General features: G+C 38.9%; 2 protein-coding genes across 2 annotated transcripts in view; one reads left to right on the forward strand and one right to left on the reverse strand.

Moving 5' to 3' along the window:
- Positions 1-24,016, reverse strand: part of LOC309861951 (endogenous retrovirus group K member 25 Env polyprotein-like) — a gene marked incomplete at its 3' end in the record, with an annotated part of 106,892 nt that extends 82,876 nt beyond the window's left edge. The window contains exon 1 of the mRNA XM_082725221.1: positions 23,982-24,016. The remainder of the gene's footprint in view (positions 1-23,981) is intronic.
- Positions 10,193-11,161, forward strand: LOC309861885 (olfactory receptor 6S1-like; the record flags this gene model as incomplete). The annotated part of the gene is made up of 1 exon (XM_082725197.1): positions 10,193-11,161. The coding sequence occupies one exon, from the start codon at positions 10,193-10,195 to the stop codon at positions 11,159-11,161; it is 969 nt and encodes a 322-aa protein (XP_082581323.1).
- Positions 24,017-24,568: the final 552 nt, after the last annotated feature.

A 24,568-nucleotide genomic window follows, 5' to 3' on the forward strand; every position in this document is an offset into this window, starting at 1 on the left:
TGCATCTGTATCTTTGGGGTAAATACCCAGTAGTGCAATGGCAGGGTCATAGGGAAGCTCTATTTTTAATTTCTTGAGGAATCTCCACCCTGTTCTCCAAAGAGGATGCACCAACTTGCATTCCAACCAACAGTGAAAGAGGGTTCACCCTACTCCACATCCTCTCCAACACAGGTTGTATCCTCTCTTGCTAATTTTGGCCATTCTAAGTGGTGTAAGGTGATATCTCAATGTGGTTTTAATTTGAATCTCACTGATGGCTAGTGATGATGAACAATTTTTCATCTGTCTAATAGCCATTTGTATGTCTTCATTGGAGAAGTGTCTTTTCATACCTTCTGCCCATTTTTTAATATGATGGTCTGTTTTGTGTGTATTGAGTTTAAGAAGTTCTTTATAGATCCTGGATATCAACCTTTTGTCTGTACTTTCATTTGCAAATATCTTCTCCCATTCCATGGGTTGCTGCATTGTTTTCTTGACTGTTTCCTTGGCTGTGCAGAAGCTTTTGATTTTGATGAAGTCCCAAAAGTTTATTTTCACTTTTGTTTCATTTTTCTTTGGAGACATATCTTGAAAGAAGTTGCTGTGGCTGATATCGAAGAGGTTACTGCCTATATTCTCCTCTAGTATTCTGATGAATTCCCATCTCACATTGAGGTCTTTTATCCATTTTGAGTTTATCCTTGTGTACGGTGTAAGAGAATGGTCGAGTTTCACTCTTTTACATATAGCTGCCCAGTTTTCCCAGCACCATTTGTTGAAGAGACTGTCTTTTTTTCCACTGTATATATTTTTCTGTTTTGTCGAAGATTATTTGACCATAGAGTATAGGGTCCATATCTGGGCTCTCTACTCTGTTCCACTGGTCTATGTGTCTGTTTTTATGCCAGTACAATGCTGTCTAGGTGATCCTAGCTTTGGAGTAAAGCTTGAAATCAGGTAATATGATGCCCCCAGTTTTATTTATTTTTTTAAAGATTTTATTTATTTATTTATTTGACAGAGAGAAATCACAAGTAGATGGAGAGGCAGGCAGAGAGAGACAGAGGGAAGTAGGCTCCCCGCTGAGCAGAGAGCCCCATGCAGGACTGGATCCCAGCACCCTTTGAAAATTACCAGTGGAATTTTGATCGGAATGGTGTTAATAGTATAGATTGCTCTAGGCAGTATAGATATTTTAACAATGTTTATTCTTCCAATCCAAGAGCATGGAATGGTCTTCCATCTTTTTGTGTCTTCTTCAATTTCTTCATGAGTGTTCTGTAGTTTCTCAAGTACAGATTCTTTACCTCTTTGGTTAGGTGGATTCCCAGGTATCTTATGGTTCTTGGAGGTATAGTAAATGGATTCGATTCTCTAATTTCCCTTTCTTTATTTTCATTGTTTGTGTATAAGAAAGCCACTGATTTCTGCACCTTGACTTTGTATCCTGCCACGTTTCTGAATTGCTGTATGAGTTCTAGTAGTTTGGGGGTGGAGTCTTTTGCGTTTTCCATATAAAGTATCATGTCATCTGCAAAGAGAGAGATTTTGACTTCTTCATTGCCAATTTGGATACCTTCTATTTCTCTTTGTTGTCTGGTTGCTGTTGCTAGGACTTCTAATACTATGTGAACAAGAGTGGTGAAAGTGGGCATCCTGTCGTGTTCCTGATCTCAGTGGGAAGGCTGCAAGCTTTTTCCCGTTGAGGATTATATTGCTGTGGGTCTTCCAAAGATAGATTTGATGAAGTTCAGGAATGTTCCCTCTATCCCTATACTTTGAAGCGTTATAATCAGCAACAGATGCTGGATTTTGTAAAATGCATTTTCTGCATGAATTGAGAGTACCATGTGATTCTTCTCTCTTCTCATATTAATGTGTTCTATCACATTGATTGATTTGTGAATGTTGAACCATCCTTATAGCCCAGGAATGAATCCCACCTGGTAATGGTGGATAATCTTTTTAATGTGCTGTTGGATCCTGTTTTCTAGGATCTTGTTGAGAATCTTAGCATCCATATTCATCAGTGATATTGTTCTGAAATTCTCCTTTTTGGTAGGGTCTTTGCCTGGATTGGCGATCAGGCTAATGCTGGCCTCATAGAGTCTGGAAGGTTTTGTTCTGCGTCAATTCTTTGAAAAAGCTTCAGGAGAATAGGGGTTATTTCTTCCTTGAACATTTGGGAGAATGCCCCAGGGAATCCGTCAGGTCCTGGGCTCTTGTGTTTTGGGAGGTTTTTGATCACTGCTTCAATCTCATTACTAGATTTCGGTCTATTCAGGTTGTCAATTTCTTTCTGGTTCAATTTTGGGAGTTCATAGTTTTCCAGGAATGCAACCATTTCATCTAGGTTGCTTAGCTTTTTGGCATATAACTGTTGATAACAACTTCTGATGATTGTTTCTACTTCATTGGTATTCATTGTGATTTCTCCCTTTTCATTCATAATTTTATGAATTTGGCCTTTCTCTTTTCTTTTGGGTTAGTGTGGCCAATGGTTTATCAATCTCATTGATTCTTTCAAAAAACCAGCTCTAGTTTCATTGATACATTCTACTGTATCTCTGGTTTCTACCTCATTGATCTCAGCTCTAATCTTGATGATTTCCCTTCTTATGTGTAGAGTTGGTTTGATTTGTTGTTTATTCTCCAGCTCCTTAAGGTGTAGAGACTGCTGCTGTGTTCTGGATTTTTCAATTTTTTTGAGGCAGGCTTGGATTGCTGTGTATTTCCCCCTTAGGTCGTCTTTGCTGTATCCCATAGGTTTTGGACTGAAGTGTCTTCATTCTCATTGGTTTCCATGAATTGTTTTAGTTCTTCTTTGATCTCCTGGTTGATCCAAGCATTCTTAAGCAAGGTGGTCTTTAGCTTCCAGGTGTTTGAGTTCCTTTTGTACATTTCCTTGTGATTGAGCTCCAGTTTCAAAGCATTGTAATCTGAGAATATGCAGGGAATTATCTCAGTCTTTTGGTATTGGTTGAGTCCTGATTTGTGCTCGAGTATGTGGTCTATTCTGGAGAAGGTTCCATGTGCACTTGAGAGGAATAAGTATTCTGTTGTTTTAGGGTGGAATGTTCTGTATATATCTATGAGGTCCATCTGGTCCAATGTGTCATTCAATGCTCTTTTTTCTTTATTGATTTTCTGCTTCGATGATCTGTCTATTTCTGAGAGAGGCATGTTAAGATCTCCTACGATTAGTGTATCCATATCAATATGACTCTTTATCTTGATTAACAGGTTTCTTATGCAATTGCCGTGTATCCTTAAGTTCAAAATGGGTATCTTGTAGACAACATATGGATGGGTCCTTTCCTTTTATCCAATTTGCAACCCTGTACTTTTTATGGGCGGATTTATGCCATTCACTTTGAGAGTGATTAATGATTGATACGTTTATATTGACATTGTGTTACCTTTAAAGTCTTTCTTTCTGTAGATTGTTTCTATATTTCTGTTCAATGCTCTTCTTAGGATTTTTACTCTTTTATAGAACCCCCCCTTAATATTTCCTGCAGTGTTGGCTTGGTGGTTGCATAGGCTTTTAAGCCCTGCCAGTCTTGGAAACTCTTTATCTCTCCATACATTTTGAATGTCAGTCTTGCTGGATAAAGTATTCTTGCATGCATGTTCTTCTCATTTAGTGCCCTGAATATATCTTTCCAGCCCTTTCTGGCTTTCCATGTCTCTGTGGACAGGTCTGACATTATACTGATGGGCTTTCCTCAGTAAGTAAGGAGTCTCTTTTTCCTAGCGGCTTTCAAGATATTATATCTACACTTATGATTCCTCAATTTGACTATCAGGTGCCTTGAAGTTTTCCTGGAATCTATAATCTTGGGTGGAGACCATTTGGCCTCTAGTACATGAACGCTGGTTTCATTCACGAGATTGGGAAAATTTTCATGAAGAACTTATTCCACTATATCTTCTAGACTTGTTTCTTTCTCCTCCCCTTCAGGGATTCCAATAATTCTGACGTTGGAACGTTTCATGGCATCATCATATGATTTCAATCATATGGTGAAGTGAAGAAACAATCGAGCAAACTAACAAAGAAACAAAGCAAAACAAAAAACCACACAGACAGAGACCAACCAAGAAACAGACACTTAAATCTAGAGAACAAAGTGATCGTTGGAGGTATGGGTAAACCAGGTCATAGGAATTAGGGAATGCACATGTGATGAGCACTGGATATTGTAGAAAGTGTTGAATCACTAAATTGTATATGTGCAACTAATATTACACTCTTTGTTAACCATTTGTTAAAATATTATCTTTGCCCCAATGCTTGTCTTTGTCAAAGATTGGTTGATTATATTACATATTTATTATGTGTTTTTAAGAACCTATTTCTGATCTCTGTATTTTCTTCTGAAGGTCTGTTTCATTCTTTTGCAAATACCATGTTGTCTTGATCAACAAAGATTTATAGGAAGTCTTGAATTCAGGTAGCACTAGTTTTCCAACTTAGTTCCTTTGATAATTTTCTAATCATATGATTCTGTTTTATAGTTCTTGAGTTGTAGGGTTTCTTTATAGATTCCAGATATCATCTCCTTATATTTTGCAAATATTTGTTTTTCAAATATTTTCTATTCTTCCATAGTTTGCCTTTTCACCCTGGGTGTTTTCTTTCCCGTGAGAAAAATTCTAGCCTTATGTTTTCACACTTATCAATTTTTGCTTTTTAATCCTTGTTCTTTTTGGTGTCATATCCAAGCAATTTTTTATTAACATATAATGTGTTATTTGTTTCAGGGTTATAGGTCTGTGATTCATCAGTCTTACACAATTCACAGAGTTCACCATAGCATATACCCTCCCCTATATCCATTACCCAGTAACCCTATCCACACCACCCCCCTCTACTCCAGCAACCCTTAGTTTGTTTCCTGAGATTGATTCTCTTCAGGTTTGTCTCTCTCTCCGGCTTTGTCCTGTTTTGTTTGCCCTCATTCCCCCTGTGATCCTCTTTCTTGTTTCTCAAATTCCTCATATCAGTGAGGTCATAAGATAATTGCCTTTCTCTGACTTATTTCACTTAGCATAATAGCCTCTAGTTCCAACCATATCATTGTAAATAAGATTTTGGGTTTTTTTTGATGGCTGCATATTCCTATATGCATCATATGTGTGTATAAATATGTATATATATGCATATATATACACATATATATGTATGTATGTATCTCACATCTTCAATATGCATTGATCTGTTGATAGACATCTAAGCTCTTTTCATAGTTTGACTATTGGGGATGTTGCTGCTATAAACCTTGGGGTACACATGCCCCTTTGGATCACTAAATTTGCATCCTTAGGGTAAATATCCAGTACTGTGATTGCTGGGTCATAAAGTAGCTCTATTTTCAACTTTTTGAGGAGCCTCCATGCTGTTTTCCAGAGTGGCTGCACCAGCTTTCATTCCCACCAACAGTATAGAACGGTTCTCCTTTCTCCGCCTCCTTGCCAGCATCTGTCATTTCCTGAAATGTTAATTCTAGCCATTCTGACTGGTGTGAAGTGGTATCTCACTGTAGTTTTGATTTGTATTTCCCTGTTGCCGAAGTGATGTGGAGCACTTTTTCATGTGTCTGTTGGCCATCTGGATGTCTTCTTTGCAGAAGTGTCCATGTCCTCTGTCCATTTCCTGATTGGATTATTTGTTCTTTAGGTGTTGAGTTTGAAAAGTTCTTTAGACATTTAGGATACTAGCCCTTTATCTAATATGTCAATTGTGAATATCTTCTCCCATTCTATCAGTTTTCTTTTGGTTTTATTGACTGTTTCTTTTGCTGTGCAAAATTTTTTGATCTTTTTTAAAATTAATTTATTTATTCTCAGCATAACAGTATTCATTACTTTTTCACCACACCCAGTGCTCCATGCATTCCATGCCCTCTATAATACCCACCACCTGGTACCCCAGCTTCCCACCCCCCCACGACTTCAAACCCCTCAGATTGTTTTTCAGAGTCCATAGTCTCTCATGATTCACCTCCCCTTCCAATTTACCCCAACTCCCTTCTTCTCTCTAACTCTCCGTGTCCTCCATGCTTTTTGTTATGCTCCACAAATAAGTGAAACCATATGATAATTGACTCTCTCTGCTTGACTTATTTCACTCAGCATAATCTCTTCCAGTCCTGTCCATGTTGCTACAAAAGTTGGGTATCACCAAAATATGGAAAGAACCAAGATGCCCTTCAATGGACGAATGGATAAGGAAAATGTGGTCCATATATACTATGGAGTATTATGCCTCCATCAGAAAAAAAAAAAATCTTTTGATCTTGATGAAGTCCCAATAGTTCATTTTTTGCCATTGCTTCCCTTGCCTTTGTTGATGTCTCTCAGAAGAATTTGCTGTGGCTGAGGTCAAAGAGTTGTGGCCTGTGATCTCCTCAAGGATTTTGATGGAATCCTGTCACACATGGAAGACTTTCATCCATTTGACTCTATTTGTGTGTGTGTGTGATGTAAGAAAAAAATGTCCAGTTTTATTCTTATGCATGTGCCTGTCCAATTTTCCCAGGACCACTTGTTGAAGAGATTGTCTTTTTTCCAAAGAACATTAATTCCTGCTTTGTCAAAGACTAGTTGACCTTACAGTAGATGATCTATTTCTGGGCTCTCTATTCTGTTCCATTAATTTATGTGTCTGTTTTTGTGCCAGTACCATACTGTCTTGTTGATTACAGCTTTGTAATAGAGCTTGAAGTCTGGCTTCTTTTTTCAACATTCTCCTGGTTATTCATAGTCTTTTCTAATTCCACATAAATTTTGTGATTATTTGTTCCATTTCTTTGAGAAATTGGATCGTATTTTGACAAGGATTGCATTAAATGTGTAGATTGCTTTTGGTAGCATAGACATTTTTACAACATTTGTTCTTCCAGTCCATGAGCATGGAATGTCTTTCCATTACTTTGTGCCTTCCTCAATTTCTTTCATGAGTACTTCATAATTTTCTGAGTATATAATCTTTCCCTCTTTGGTTAGGTTTTTCCTAGGTATCTTATGGTTGTGGGTGCATTAGTAAATGACATTGACCCCTTAATTTCTCTTTCTTCTCTCTTGCCTTTGGCATATATAAAAGCTATGCGAACTGGCAAAGAAGAAGTCAAACTCTCACTTTTGCAGATGATATGATACTTTATGTGGAAAACTCAAAAGGCTCCACTCCAAAACTAAGAGAACTCATACAGGAATTCAGTAAAATGTCAGGATATAAATCAATACACAGAAATCAGCTGCATTTCTATACATTCAATTGTTTTTATGTCCCAATTATATTTTTATTTACTACATAAAAGTATGCAACTTTATTTCTTATGTATGTTTTCTTTCATTCTTGACTAGTTTATATGCCTCTGATGTCATGGATTAGATATATTTTCTCAGTGAATCAAAGTACATACAGAAAATAAGTGTTGGTAATATCTTTTTGGAAAAAAATAATGTATTTTAGATAAATTTGTATTTTATAATTTTCTTACATATATATATATATACATATATATATATATATATACTAACTATCTGAAGTAGTTACCACAGTTCAGCTTGATAATCAATAATCAGTCTGATATCAATAATGATCTATCTTCTATGGTTTTTGTAAAGTTAAAAAAAACTGCACTTTTTAGAAGAATCCCTAATACAAAGTGAGTATTAAATAAATGTATATGGTGATGATGGTGATGAAGAGGATGATGATAATGATGATGATAAAGATGAAGATGAAAACATATTCCATGATATTTTATTGCAATTAAAGGACTGGTTCCTGTCAATAGCGTCTGAAATGATTTTACTGATTTCTTTTTGATTTTTTAGGCTCAATCTATTTCCTATAGAAGTTGTGTTTACAAGTTCTTTTCTAATTTGAGAAACTTATTTTAATTAGAATTGTTATAAATTATTCTCTGGAGTATTGTTTCAGAAGAAGCTCTGTCCCTAGAGAAGCAGAAATAATGAACTTAACCTTCCCTCCTGTTTTTATATTACAATAATCTGTACATGTGATTATTGGCACACCATAGTATTGATTCACTCATTCCTACACAGAGTCCTTATACAGTGTCCTATAACCATAGTCATATACTCCTCTGCCTTGTTTCTTAACATTCTGAGACTTTCAGGAGAATTCAGTCCGTAGAAATGATTTTAATCATGGATGACACCCAAACCATGAAGTTATAAAGGAGGAATACTCTGAAACCATGCATTTGCATGTTCATAAAAATTCTGAGGTACCCTCCAGCAGGTAAGCAAAGAATTGACAATATTATCTTCTTTCAACTGAGGGTCTTACTTTCTCCTCCATTTCTCACTTACTGATAACATTATGTAAAATTTTGGAATTGACTGAAAGGATTGTTATTGTCCTAACTTGGGTCTTTAGTGTTTATCTTATATTACTAGTGTTCTCAAGGCATCCATTGATTGCCCATGATCAAACCAATTATTTAGCAGATCACAGGAAAGACTCACAAATAAAACACCTTACTCCACAACTATTTTTTTCCAACTAAATCAATTAATATTTCCTTTCCCATCTGTGATTAAAGGAAAGTAAACTGTGTCCCTTCATAATATATAACCACATTAAGAAATTTATTACCTACTAACTAAACTACAGAATTTGTGTTATTATATTAGAAATAGTCATTATAAAGAATCACAGTGCAAACTCCCAACATTGATTCAATTTTTTCTCTTCTATCATAAAATGAATAATACACAAAACTCAGAAATTTATCTGAATAAATTCTCACTTGCTTCTTCATTGTGAAGTAAATAAATAAGAATAAAAGTCATCAAAAGAAAAAATAAATATTTTAGGTCAGAAAAAAATGACCAAACCTAAATTAAAAGACACAAGATTTTGTCTTATTTCCAACTTTGACCCTTCAATGATATAAATTTTAGCTAATCTCTACAACATTCATCCATTACATCTATTGAAGAGCAGCGGTAGACATTCCTAATTAAATTAGCATTTCCAAAACCAATCAGTAAGAAATTTGTGTTTCTTGTAATCTGAAATTTGAAGTCACTCCCTAATTCTAACTTTTAACAAAACAAACAAACTTAATTAATTAATTAATTAATTAAAACAACAACAAAACAATTTCCTCTCCATGAATGGTGCAGTTTCCTCTGTCCTTTTTAGTTTTGATTTGCAGTATGAACTGTACAAAATTAGGCTTTGCTGCTTCTCTTAGTCAAATTCAAAATCATCAATTATTTTCTCCTTCTTCCCTAGTGTTTTCTGTGTTTGAATTCCAAGATAAATTTAATCACAGTGATAGTCATATTTTGATTTTTTTCTCTTAAATGACCTCTGAACATCTTATCCACTATGAAATGTGATTCTATATAGAGATTACACGAGACTGACTTTATTTTCCTGTATTTAACTGTAACAGATGTTAGAACCAGTAACTCAGGAGTCATGAACCTATTACTGATCATGTATATATTTGTTGTTGTTGTCTTTGTTGTTGTTCTTTTTAATACTTTTTCTTCCAATGAAAATAAAATAGCTTCTAAAAGCTATTTTTGTACACATATATTAATATAGAATTAGACTTGACTGCAACTCTGCCAGCACTCTGAAAGAATGCCTTTACATCTGAAGGGATTAAGGTCACTGTTTTATGTCTATATCAAAGGGCACACTACTCATCTGTTCACATATGCAGAGCTAACTTTAGTCTCAGAGTTCCTACACAGAGGGGAGCCTCACTGGCCTTTCAAAAGAGCACTTCTCACAATCTTACTGTAGTACTGTCTTCCATAGGTCATCTTAGGACTTATTTGTATATGGGGAAAATGTAATTTGTTTAATTTTTTCCATTATTATTCCTCCACAAAAAGAAACATGACTGATAGCTATAGATAGGGTACTTCTTTTTTTTAAGATTTTTTATTTTATTTATTTGATAGAGAGACATCACAAGTAGGCAGAGAGGCAGGCAAAGAGAAAGAGAGGAGGAAGCAGGCTCTCTGCCCAGCAGAGAGCCTGATGTGGGACTCGATCCCAGGACCCTGAGATCATGACCTGAGCCAAAGGCAGTGGCTTAACCCACTGAGCCACCCAGGCGCCCAGATAGGGTACTTCTAATGTTGAGTTGCAAAGACAAACCTTGAACGTATCTTTTTTATTATGTCAGGTGGAAGTGGCAACATTATGGATCACAGAAACAAGACCAGAGTCACTGAGTTTATTCTTCTGGGGTTTCAGAATGAGAAAGAAATAGAAGTTCTTCTTTTTTCTGCCTTCCTGCTCATGTACATAACATCTCTGATTGGCAATACCATGATCATCCTTTTGGTGTGTGGTGACTACCGTCTGCATTCACCCATGTATTTCTTTGTAGCCAATCTTTCTTTCCTTGAAGTTGCCATCACCTCCACAGTGGTACCTAAGATGCTAGCTAACACATTTTCCCTAACCAAGAGAATATCCTTTGTGGGATGTCTTACTCAGTCTTTCTTCTACTTCCTTCTGGGATCCACAGAATTCTTCATCCTGGCCGTCATGTCTCTTGACCGATATATTGCCATTTGCAACCCACTGAGGTATGCCATCATCATGAATAAACAGACATGCATATTCTTACTTCTAGGATCTTATGTGGGTGCATTATTGTCAATTTTAGTGCCATCGATATTAACTGCTCCTCTTCCCTTTTGTGGGCCAAATATTATCAATCACTTTTTTTGTGACAGTGGCCCAGTGCTAAAGCTGGTGTGTGCAGACATCTCTCTGGCTGAGGTGGCTGACTTTATCTCCTCTGCTGTGTTGCTTTTGGGCTCTTTGCTCCTGACAGGAGTGTCTTATCTGTACATTATTGTTACTATCCTTAGAATTCCCTCTGCCCAGGGACGACAGAAAGCTTTCTCCACCTGTGTTTCACATATCACTGTAGTGACACTTTATTACGGAAGCTCCATCTTTATCTATGTCCGCCCAAAAAAGGAAATTGTGATGGATGTTAACAAATTTGCCACAGTGCTGAACACCATTGTAACACCAATGCTGAACCCTTTCATCTATAGCCTTCGAAATGAGAAAGTCAGAGAATCCCTGAGTGATGCCTTCAAAAAATGTGTAGGGATGATGACAAATTCAAGAGCTTTAAGATCTGAAAAATAATACCTCTGCAACAAAGATATCTTCATATGGCAAAAAAAAAAAGAATTTATCATGTTACTAAAAAAAGTTACTATTATGGCAAAAGGAAGAAATTCAGGTGAACATAGATAACTTCTTAGCCATATCCAGGTTTACTGAAGAGTAATGCACATAGATCTGAAAATGTGTAATCATTGTTTCCATTTGTTTTTGTAACTCCAGTGTTTTAAAAATAAAATCCTAAGGGTGCCTGGGTGGCTTAGTCAGTTAAGTGTCTGCCTTCAGCTCAGGTCATTATTCAAGGGTCCTGGGATCAATTTCCACATCTGGATCCTTGCTCAGGCAGGGAGCCTTTTTCCCTCTGACATCCACTCCCCCTGCTTGTGAGCTTGCTCTCTCTCTCTCTCTCTCTCTCTCTCTCTCCCTTACTCTGTCTCTTCCTCTTCCATTGACAAAAATAAAGTCTTTGAAAAACACACTACAATCTAGTGATTTGAATTCAAACAGAGCTAGTATTAGGTGTTTCTGCCTTTGATATGTTCTTAGATTTATTACACAGTAGGAAATTACTTTAGCTAATGAACTTTGGACATATTTCTTGAAGACTTTATTGACTTATTTGTTAGAGAGAGAGCGAGCACAGGCAGACAGAGTGGCAGGCAGAGGCAGAGGCAGAAGCAGGCTCCCTGTGAAGCAAGGAGCCCAATGTGGGACTGGATCCCAGGATGCTGGTGTTGTGACCTGAGCTGAAGGCAGCCACTTAAAAAACTGAGAAACCCAGGTGTCCCAGACATAAAATAATTTATAATAAGAGGTTTGTTTTTTGTTTGTTTATTTGTTTGTTTGTTTTTACCCTTGCTTCCCTTGACTTCGTCAATATTCCTAGGAAGAAGTTGCTGCAGCTGAGGACAAAGAGGTTGCTGTCTGTGTTCTCCTCAAGGATTTTGATGGATTCCTTTCTCACATTGAGGTCGTTCATCCATTCTGAGTCTCATGTGTGGTATAAGGAAATGGTCCAGTTTCACTTTTCTTCATGTGGCTGCCCAATTTTCCCAACACCATTTGGTGAAGAGACTGCCTTTACTCCACTGTACATTCCTTCCTGCTTTGTCAAAGACTAGTTGACCATAGAGTTGAGGGTCTATTTCTGGGCTCTCTATTCTGTTCCATTGATCTATGTGTCTGTTTTTGTGCCACTACCATACTGTCTTGATGATGACAGCTTTGTAATAGAGCTAGACATCTGGAATTGTGATGCCACCAACTATGGCTTTCTTTTTCAATATTCCACTGGCTACTTGAGGTCTTTTCTGGTTTCATATAAATTTTGTGATTATTTGTTCCATTTCTTTGAAAAAAAAAAAGATGGATGGGATTTTGAAAGGGATTGCATTAAATGTGTAGTTTGCTTTCAGTAGCATAGACATTTTCACAATATTTTTTCTTTCAATCCATGAGCATGGAACAATTTTCCATTTCTTTGTGTCTTCCCCAATTTCTTTCATGAGTACTTTATAGGTTTCTGGGTTAGAATTTGTGCCTCTTTGGTTAGGTTTATTCCTAGGTATCTTATGGTTTTGTGGGATTGACTCCTTAATTTCTCTTTCTTCTGTCTTATTGTTGGTGTAAAGAAATGCAACTGATTTCTGTGCATTGATTTTATATCCTGACACTTTACTGAATTCCTGCACAAGAGCAAAAATGAACTATCAGGACTTCATCATGATCAAAAGCTTTTGCACAACAAAGGAAACAGTTAACAAAGCCAAAAGACAACTGAAAGAATGGGAGAAGATATTTGCAAACAACATATCAGATAAAGGGCTAATGTCCAAAATCCATAAAGAATTTATCAAACTCAACACCCAAAGAACAAAAAATCCAATCAAGAAATGGGCAGAGGACATGAACAGACATTTCTCCAAAGAAGACATCCAGATGGCCAACAGACACATGAAAAAGTGCTCCACATCACTGGGCATCAGGGAAATACAAATCAAAACCACAATGAGATACCACCTCACACCAGTCAGAATGGCTAAAATTAACAAGTCAGGAAATGACAGATGCTGGAGAGGATGCGGAGAAAGGGGAACTCTCCTGCGCCATTGGTGGGAATGCACTCTGGATAACACCATGGAGGTTCCTCAAAAAGTTGAAAAAAGACCTACCCTATGACCCAGAAATTGCACTACTGGGTATTTACCCTAAAGATACAAATGTGGTGACTGAAGGGGCATGTGCACCCGAATGTTTACAGCAGCAATGTCCATAATAGTCAAACTATGGAAAAACCTAGGTGTCCATCAACAGATGAATGGATAAAGAAGATGTGGTGTGTGTGTATATATATATGTATATATATACACATATATATATATATATATATATATATATATATATATATACACACATACATACACAATGGGATGCTATGGAGCAATCAAAAGAAATGTAATCTTGCCATTTGTGATGATGTAGATGGAACTAGAGGGTATTATGCTTACCGAAATAAGACAATCTGAGAAAGACAACTATCATATATTCTCCCTGATATGAGGAAGTGGAGAGGCAACATAGGGGGTTTGGGGGGTAGGAAAAGAATAAATGAAATAAGATGGGATAAGGATGGAGACAAACCATAAGACTCTTAATCACATAAAACAAAATGAGAGTGACCTGGGGTGGGGGTTGGGGAGGGAGAGGGTGGTTCTGTTATGCACATTGGGGAGGCTATGTGATATGGAGAGTGCTGTGAAGTTTGTAAACCTGGTGAATCACAGACTTGTACCCTGGGGCTAATAATACATTATATGTCAATAAAAAAATAAAAAAATAAAAAATAAAATTTAAGGAGGAGCCCCAAGATGGCGGGGAAGTAGGAAGAGGCGCCTTTTCAACTTGTACCCCAAAGTGAGCTGATTACCTACCAAAGAACTCTGATCAACCATGAAATCAGCCTGAGATCAGAATTACACATGTCTGGATCTCTACAGAGGGAGAAGATGCCAGTGGGAAGGTAAAGCTGAGTGGGAACAGCGGACTGATATTGGAAGATAAACAAAAGGGGGAGGGAGCCACGAGAGGCAACCAGTTGGAAAGTAATACTCCAATACGTGCGAGAGTGCCCTGCATCTGGGGACCAGCATTAACTTGGAGACTGGTTAAAAGCACTCCAAAATAGCAAAGGATCGTGGGGGGTGGGGGGGAATTGTGGGAATTGGGACAGCTAGGGACAGGGGCTTAAGTCCCTGGTCCCAGGACAGCCTCCCCTGGTGCTGAGGCAGAGTGCCCTGGAGAAACCAGATCTTGGTCCCTAAGCCACCTGCACTCCTGAGAACGCTTGGGGTCCATTTCCTGTGAGGGGATGGGAGCCATGCCAGCAGCGGAATGTGAGAGCCCTGCTATAGAGCCTGAGATACAGCCCTGAAAGAGGTATAAAGGTCCAGCTGGTGCCCTTTGATATGTGCCATTGTTTCAGAGCCTGCACCAAACTCTCCCCCCAGAGAGGTGAGTTAAGGCCCAGCCTGGTGCTCTAGGACCTGTGCCCCGTTCTCAGAGCCTGAGATCCACGCGTGAACCTCAGCCTCCCCTAAAATTGGTGCGCACAAGCCGGGTGCTATTAAACCCAGAAAGACCAGGCACTCCCAGCCCGGGCCAGCGGGAAAATCTCACTGTGCGATTGCTGCTTGGAAACTTTCTGGTGGTCTAGAGCTGCCCAGACAGCGGCCATTGCCTTGGCTTTGGGTACAAGGAAAAGATCCTGCGTCCCCAGGGACCGCGACTTGGAACCTGCTCTGCCAGAGGCCAAGGGGGAACTTATTTAGGTCCTGCAGCAAGACTCAGGCTTCTCTCTGAGAGGGAGATCAGGGTTCAGTTTGTTATCTTCTAAAATTACAAAAACCATCAAAAGCGGTCAAAGTGAGAGGAAAAAAAAAAGTGAACAAGCATAAAAACCGCCAGAGAACAAAAGTGTGAAAAAAAAAAAAAAACAGTTTCCTCAGAGCCCACCCTCTTGAGGGGGGCAGGAGGACTTAAGTCAGGGAACATCATTGACTGAAAACCCACGTGGCAGGTCCCTCCCCCAGAAAACAAACCAAGAAAGAAAAAAAAAAAGAGAAGAAAAAAAAAGGACTACAAGAGAACAACCACTACTTGATAGGAAAACTTTTATTTTTCATTCATTCCCACTATCCTGGTTCATTTTTTATATATATATAGGTAATTTTTTTAAATAACCATCAGAGCGAGCTGTCCAGTACATCCAATTCCATAATAACCTTCTAACCTGAACTTTTTGATACATACACCTGTGTTTTTCTTTTGCATTTCTATTTTTTGAATTCCTTCTTTTTTTTTAAATTTTAGTTTAGTTTAGTCTAGTTTATTCCTTTTTATTTTTATCTTCTAATTTCCATGTAGAGTTAAACTTCAAAGTAATCCCCTTTCTCCAATCAATACTACCCCTATAGGTAAACTAATTTTTAATCCCCCTTTATCTTAGGAAGGTTGAGTCCTTTAACAAAGATATCAAGATACATCCAGGAAGAATCAAAACAACCTTTCTCGCACACACTGAGAATTTATTACCACTCTCCCATCTTTTTGTTCCACATGTGTTTCTGTGTTTTTGTGTTTGTCCTGATAGTATATAAATCTTACACTTGGGGTTCTTTTTGACGAGGTTCTTCCTTTATTTGCATATTTTTTTTTCTCTTGTCGTATACTTTTATCAGTCTTTTTGTTTGTCTGTTTTTGTTTGTCTACTTCATAAATCTTACCTTGGGGCCCATTTGGGCTGAAACTTCTCTTTCATCTTCCCTTTCTTTCCTGTCTCTCTCTCTATCTCTCTTTTTTCTTTTTCTTTTCTTTTGTCTCTCGTTTGGGTGGGGAATCCTGATTGCTCAGAAGTGTTCCAGGGTGCACCTTGACTGCACCACAGTTAATACATCCAGCTACATCTGTTCAGTAATCTCCCACAAAAATGACTAGAAGGAGGAATGCCCAACAGAAGAAAAATACAGAGGATGGACCTTCTGCAACAGAGCTAAAGGATATTGATGAAGTTCTTGAACCTAGGTGAGGTCCATTGGGTTGAGGTTTGGAGACAATGGCTAAGAAAGAATTCTTTAGACATCTTTGGTGCAAAAAGGTGGCTTATTAGAGCATGGGGACAGGACCCGTGGGCAGACAGAGATGCTACTGTGCCAGGCATGTGAGTAGTGGCTGGTTATATACACAGGGATTGGGTAGGTGAAAACAAGGGGGTGTTCAGAAGGGCTACTGGGGTTAAGAAGACTGTCAGGATATTGAAGGCCTGGTTACTATCAAGACAAGGCCACTTTCCCTCTAATGAGGCACTAACATAAAGACAATTGGGTGTCTCCTGGTGGAATGTTACATTCCTGCTATCAAGTGTCCTTGTTAGTGAGAGTTAGGTTTAGAAGAAATTTAACTTTATTTTTTTTTCCTTCTACCTCAGTCTTCTTCAGTTTTTATGGAGGGGAGGGTGACATTAGGGCTTGAGGAATTGAGTTATGTGCCTTTGGAAATTGGGCTATTGATAAGGTAACTTCTTTTTTGTAAATCTCAAGGACATTTGTAAACCAAGGAAGACTCCTGCCTTGCAGGATTGTGATCTCTGCAAATTAACTATTTGTTTTCCTTCTAGGGTAGTCAGGGGTGCCTGAGGAATGTGTTACTTATTACTGAGGGGAGCAGGTGGAGAGGGGTGGAAGATGCCAGCTTTTGTTTTGTCCTCAGCCAGCCTCCTGCTCCCTCATCATTACCCCCTGAACAATTTTGACCCTTAAATCTTTAAGGTAGTTGAAGGTGGACGGTCTCATCTTCTGTAATGTCTTCCTGCTTAATAGGGGTGTAGAGTAGTCCCTACCTACTTGGGTCAACATTGATCAGTTGAGGAATGTATAGGGGAGTTAGGAAAGGTTGAGGCAGCTGAATCCAGCGCTGACAGTGAAGAGGTGTCTTTGCGCGTGGTAAGGATCATCTGTCATTGTGAAGTCATTGCAGCAATGGAGTCTTGGCACCAAGTAGAGAAACATTAAACAAAGCAACACATTAATATTAAGAAGGTGATAAAAATGAGAACCCCAAGAAAGAGATTTTTAATTGTTGGCCATAGTCCTCCTCCAAACTAGGGACTTAACCACTCACTGAGAGAGAGAGAAGGATCTTGTAGAAACTTAATCTGGGTATTCATATCTTTTATTAGTCCTGTGACATTTTTGTGATAGTCTGGGATGTACACACAACACTCTGTTTTTGATAATTGCGCATGCGTCACCCTGTGCTGCTCGGCCATTCCATTTCGTAGGACTGCCTTCAGTATCTGTGAGATTTCAATATTAAGTAGGGAGGTGCTATTTAGTGAATCATTGGGTGCCTTTGTAGTATATTTATTAAGGGCTTCTACATACCACATGACATCCTCTAGTCCCACAGATGTAACAAAAATGGATGCTAAGTGATCATACCATTTAAAAACAGATCGTGTCTAATTTTGCTTTAAATCAGGGAGATTAGCTGGGGTGGTAATGATTTTAGTAATGTACCCATGAATCCAGGCAAATCCTAAGGTACAGCGACCTAAGCACCCTGGAGGAAGGCAGGGCCATAGGTTAAGTTCCACATATCTAGTAGGTTCCGTTTGGAGCTGACCATCTAATGCCAGGTCATCTTACCCAATCAGTAGCAAACCCATCAGTAGCCTGGAGTACTATTACTTGGGAACACATTTCTAGTGATAGCCATCCCAGATATCATGTTTTATTTGCCCAAGTATCATAAATATGATTTCTTTGTTCCCAGCATAAAACTGCCTTTTGACTGAGCTGTCCAATAATGGGTCTGAGTCACAAATACGTATCCCAGATTTGATATATGCCATCCTTAGTATAGCGATAAGGAGGGTTTGGGAACTTAGGCCCATATTTGATTGGGGAGTTATGGCTTGACAGCAATCCCTTTCCTTCCAAATAGCTCCATGGGCATGTAGTACCAGGAAGGCATATTTGGAGTCAGTGTTAATGTTTACTTTTAGGCTTTGGCAATTGCAAAGTGCTAGTGAGCACTACAGTATACTTAGCTTTTCTTATTTTTTTTAATGAAAACTACTGTCATCAGTAAACCAACTGTCATTTGTATTTTTAACAGAGACATCTTAAATCTGGCCAAATAGAGTAAGCAAGATCAATAACCTCTGAACAGTTTTGCTCTATAGAGAAAGAAGTACAGTGGTCAGGTTTAGGCATACAGGTAACTAGGTTTAACGTTTGACAACTTTTAAGTATTATTTCTGGCATATCTGTAACTGTAGCCCAGTATTTAATAAGTTGGCCTCCATTATCCATTGGTGGCCTTTGGTTTCTAAGACAAACCTGGACCTGATGTGAAGCCATTATGGTCAGGGACTGTTCCATAGTGAGCTTTTAGGCTCTTTTTATGAGGAAGGCTGTTCTATGCTTAGCTAAAGCATCTGTTTGTAATTGCACCTCAACAGAAGTAGCTTCTAGAATATATATGACTAAGGGATGAAACCATTAATTAGCCCTTTGAGTGGTCCAGCCTTAACAATATCCTGAATACAGAGGATCACTGGCAAGTGGGAGAAAACTTGTCAAGAGATAATGGGAGTCCCACATGCATCATCCAATCCAACCATAGGGGAATCAATCCTACTTTCCAGTTGTTTAATCACGTGCCATGGGGTCTTGTTATTATCCCCATGAAATAAAAAGCAAGAAGATCGTCTAAATGAGCTATTGTGTAACTTTTCTGAAGTTTACCTCAAATTGTTTAGCTTAGGTAAACAAACATTTAAAGACAATCCCACTCCCTTCTCCCAAACCCCCTCCCCCCAGCAACCCTCAGTTTGTTTTGTGAAATTAAGAGTCACTTATGGTTTGTCTCCCTCCCAATCCCATCTTGTTTCATTTATTCTTCTCCTACCCACTTAAGCCCCCATGTTGCGCTGTGAAGTGTGAAAACCTGGTGATTCACAGACCTGTTCCCCTGGGGATAAAAATATATGTTTATAAAAAAATTAATAAAGACAATCAAATCTAGAATTTAATATCCATAACGGTGTGTTACTGAACATAATTTTTTTTTCTCTAAAATAACCCTAATTTCTAGAGATAGCTAAATCAGGACTAATTCATTTGAAAAAAACAAGTCCAGTTTTAACAAACTTGGCCTAATTATTTACATAAGCTCAGCAAGAACAGTGCATGATCATATAGATCTTTCAGAATCTGCTTTGCTGGAACTTTTTATAAGGAATCTCTAGGTTGAATGTTTAGTAGCCTCTCCGGGCCAGAAGCAAGCCACGTACTTGCCATCAGGCATGCCTGCAATACCTGTCGATTTGGGCGAATGCTTCTTAATGAGACTCTGCACCTACCAAGGAGTGACATTCTTTACTCACCTGGTGAGGCTGCTGGGAACTCTGTAAGCAAGGTATCAGGCCAACAGTCCCAAGGGGCTTTATGGCTCCAGGTTTCATATAGTCAAACTTAGCTCCTTAAAGCTGTCTGGTCATATCTGAGTCTATGCACGTCTTTCTCAAATATGACATTCCAGTCAAAGCCTTGGTAAAATAACCCATGTTTCCTATGGTGTCCTGTTACAAGGAGAACAGATTCTTATTGAACTTATGCAAATGTCTGATTGTCATGGAAGAAAGAATACTTACTGAGACCTTTTGGTTTCAGAGGGTTCAGATAGAGAGAAAAGTTGAATGCCTTGAGCACTTTTACATCTCTGTAAGTTACAGATAACTTAAGAAAAAGTATCCCTAGTCTGGAAGAGCAAACATTAGAGAACCAGCAATGTGTAAAACAAGACAAAACATTAAGAGACACAACACTATAATCTTGTAGTTCATTTAGTCCCATGTTACTAAATCTGGTGAAAGCAGTTTAGTTAGTTCTGGAAGTTTTTACCCATTTCAGCTTTAGTCTTTTCAAGTATATCAAATATCTATTTGTACTGAAAGTCCTTTAAATGAATCTTTAAGATAAAACTCATTTTACAAGAGAATTAAAACAATTACAAATGACAAAACTCGGAATGGATATGGTTAGAGCTGATGAGACAAGAGTTTACAATTTAGCTGGCAAGGAAATCAGGTTATTTCTGTGACACATAACATTTCCATAATTACAATATCAAGTGATGATCTCTCAAAACATTAAAACTTTAGGAAATGCATAGAATCTCTAGAATAATTATAGCATTTTCCCAAATGTAACCCAAGGTTTATCATTGGTTTAAATCTTGTCAACAATTGCTAAAACCTTAGAAAGTTTTAACACATTCCTAAATATAATTAGGGATGTTAAACATCAGATAAAACAAAACATAGGAACTGAATTTTCTGGGCAGGCAAAGAGAAAACCATTTACACTTTTTAACAGATCAATTAACTAAGAAAACTTTGCTCTTTTAAACAGAAAGAAAACCAGCTTTTTATACCAGTGTCTTCTCCTTTATTATTTTATTTCTAAGTGTGCAGTCTTAAGAGAGGAGTTTTCTGGGTTTCCCTCCCGTAATGAATGATGTCACAGACAAGGGAGGGGGATTTTTCCCCTGCTGTCCTGCTCGCTTCCCTCATGGGAACTTAGGAGTGTCTTAGCTAATGTCTGTCTGTATAAACCCTGGACCAGGCTACTCCATGCAGTAGATGACCATTATGCCATATGAGGCCCCGTGAGACTCAGGGTGCAGCCCACTCAGACTCTGTAGCTGAAGCGGTGGAGCCATACAGACACATTCACATAGTCAGGCACTCTTCAGATTCAAACAGGTTGGACATTCTCTCTTTCTGGGTATCTCTGGCTAATGGGAGGTGATCAGTCTCCCCTTTCACTCTTTACAGATTAGAGTGAATTTCTAAGGTTACGGGCAATGGAATATGGTAACAGGGTGTTTTCGCAGTCCCTCAAGGTTGGGCTGCTTCCTTAATCTCTCAAGGCCAAATGGCCCTTAAACTTGGAAGTATAATCTATGTGGAGGCAGGTCAGGATAGTGCTAAATCACCTTGGAGGCTGTTTTTCTTTTTCTTTTTCTTTTTTTTTCTTTTTTTATTTTAGTCTGTTCTGACCATACCTAAAATTCCTTTTATGAAGATTTCCCTTCACAAATCTTTTACAACTTTCCTTTGCATTTGGGTTTTATCCCAAGCCATTTCCTTCCAAACCACCATCTCATTTAGGACAAAATTACCTTATTTTATCTTTAATAAAATTCATTTCCATTCCTTAAATCTTTCTTACATATTATCTACTTTCCTACATACAGAGTTGTTTCCCTTATTTCCATCAGTCTTAGTTACATTTAGCAGAATTTGTACTCTTAGAAACACCTTAATCAGTTATTAACCAATTGTGAACTGTTACAACAGAATTCTTTTTTTTTTTAAGATTTTATTTATTTATTTGAGAGAGAGAGAGTGAGAGAGAGCATGAGCGAGGAGAAGTTCAGAGAGCGAAGCAGATTCCCCATGGAGCTGGGAGCCTGATGTGGGACTCCATCCCGGGACTCCGGGATCATGACCTGAGCCAAAGGCAGTCGTCCAACCAACTGAGCCACCGAGTCATCCCTGTTACAACAGAATTCTTTAGATGACAATTTATGAATCAGTTAAGCGTAAAACATGTCTACCAATAGATTTAAATATTCTTAGTTTCTTTGCAGTAAGAAGTCAAAAGCACAAACCTACATCCAGTAATTAATGACCTAGCATTTTATCCTGCTTGGTTAAGACCTAGATGTCCATAATTTAATTCCATTTGTCATCCAACCAAAACTTTAAACTTTCAGGTACCAAAGACTTTGAAAGCTATTTTTAACAATTACCCATTAAAACTTTGAGACAGATAATTAACCATCAGTTTAGTCATCTCTTTGCTAACAGATTTTAACAAATAACACGAGCTTATTTGACCTTCAGTAAATTTCGAAGTTTCATATTTACTGCTGATAACTTAAAAGACATGTCTATCTCAATTAAACCAACAAACTTAACTTAATTCCAATACTGATTTAGTGTCCACCTGGGCCACTCCACTTTGAATGTTTACCTGAGACATGGGTGCAAAGATCTAAAGTGGGGGGTGTTAGGTCCAGGGGCTGCTCTTCTTGCTCCTTGACAGCTAAGAGAGAAGGAGACATGGTGCATGATCTAGAGGCTAGTTGTGCAGGCTGCACACACATTGGTGCAGAAACAGGAGAAGGGGGAAACAGAGGAAACAAAGTGCTGCCAGGAGGCAGAGAAAGGATTCTCCGTTTTAGAGCTCATAAGCCCCAACAAAGGAGCAGATGCCAAGCTTTCCCACCAGCAAGGGGGGAAGGATTAAGCAGTCCATGTAGGGCCAGAGAAGACAGGGAAACTTCCCCGAAACAAAGAGAGTTTCGGCAGCTGCTTGGGAATATTCCTTACAGTCTCTGTCTCGAGTTAGACTAACCCCTGTTGGCTCCAGTTATAGCCATTAACACGGGAAGTGAGTGAGGGAGAAGCTCCCACATCTATTAGGAGAAAACAGAGAAAAATAAAGTCAGAGTCCCCTTTTCTAGGGATGGCCCAGCAACCTGGGTTTACTAAAAGGCTTATTTACGTAATTATCATCTAGAATGTCAGGAGGAAGTTTACTAACTGACTCATTCAGGCAAACACATTCTGCAAAAGCCCCTTAGTCTGGGGTCCTGGTGTAGAGCAAGGAAGGCCTAGGTATGAGCAATGTAGGTATCCCAGGTCCATTTGCCCTGTTTCCTGCAGAGGAGATCTAACTGAGAGATCCCACTGCTATGCAGTGTTACAGGAGCTCAGTCCTTTTCTAACTTTTGCAATCCAAATTATTTCCAGTGGGTTAAAAGGCACTCTAAGGTAGAGTCCTTGGGAACTGAAGAAGCCTACTGAGGCCATGCTCCCAGAAAAGTCCATTACCAAAAGGCCCCCGATTCCTGGGTGGCGTCCCATGCAGGATATGTCAGAGGTTCCCATGTGTCAAAAGTGACCAGAGGCATCCCTCAACAAAAATCGCTATTGATCACCATCCTGCCTTCCCCGAGAAGGCATTCCTGCCGTAAAAGGCCCTGGAGGGGTGCTGGCATCCCTCTACTTCCCCATCACATCCTAGGCTGCTGATGGGTGCCTGGTGAATGGACCAAAACACTCTACCATGACATGCCATCTTCTGTCCTGAAGACTGCATACTGTTTTGCCATTTTAACTCATGGAAATACTAGAAAAGTTTGGCAAGGGGAATTACTCAATTTCGTAGCTTTAAGTAGTTAGCAGAAGACACTGACAAGAAACAGTAAAGACTGAAATCCATCATGGTCTATGTGACATTCCAACACATGTGGGCCTTACAGCCAACTTCCTTGGAAACGGTCCCCAGTTGCATTTTAATTCAATCGGGTACTGGTTTTGGCCGGCTCCCAGTGGAGGTCCCTCGGTCAGAAGTGGCTAGACCAGGGATGTGGAAGGGATCACATTAGATCAATCAGGAGGAAACCTCACACAGGAGTCTTAAGATTTGCAGCTGTCCTGGTGACTTAGGTGGCTGTCCCATGCCCAAGAGAGACAATTTTATATAAAAACAGGAATAAAGAGAGGGTATTAAGTTTCTGGGTCTTATTGCCATTCTGGGAAGGGTATTAACTTACAGCCAAGAGGCAAACGCTCTCCTCCCCGTAGAGTAGCTACGGGCTAGAGGATCACAGCCTGAGCAACTGACATGCAAGTGTTCCAATAAGATCATACTCCTTGAAAAGCCCCTGAAATGAGAGTTAAAGGAAGAAAAGAGAAATAACTCACCAATTTTGCACCGAAGCTCAGAGTCCAAATGTAAAGACTCACAGTCCCTTCGTGGTTGCCAAATGATGAAGTTCTTGAACATAGGTGAGGTTCAGTGTGGTGAGGTTTGGAGCCAACAGCTAAGAAAGAATTCTTTAGACGTCTTTGGTGCAAAAAGGTGGTTTATTAGAGCAGGGGACAGGACTCTTGGGCAGACGGAGATGCTACTGCACCGGGCATGTGAGTAGTGGCTGGTTATATACACAGGAGTTGGGTAGGTGAGGACAAAGGGGTGTTCAGAAGGGCTATTGGGGTAAAGAAGACTGTCAGGATATTGAAGGCCTGGTTACTATCAAGACAAGGCCACTTTCCCTCTAATGAGGCACAATTGGAAGTCTCCTGGTGGAATGTTACATTCCTGCTATCAAGTGTCCTTGTTAGTGAGAGTTAGGTTTAGAAGAAATTTAACTTTATTTACTTTCCCTTCTACCTCAGCCTCTTTCAGTTTTTATGGAGGGGAGGGTGACACTAGGGTTTGAGGAATTAAGTTATGTGCCTTTGGAAATTGGGCTATTGATAAGGTAACTTCTTTTTTGTAAATCTCAAGG

This window comes from Mustela nivalis (assembly GCF_964662115.1).
Source record: "Mustela nivalis genome assembly, chromosome: 3".
Lineage (NCBI taxonomy): Eukaryota > Metazoa > Chordata > Mammalia > Carnivora > Mustelidae > Mustela > Mustela nivalis.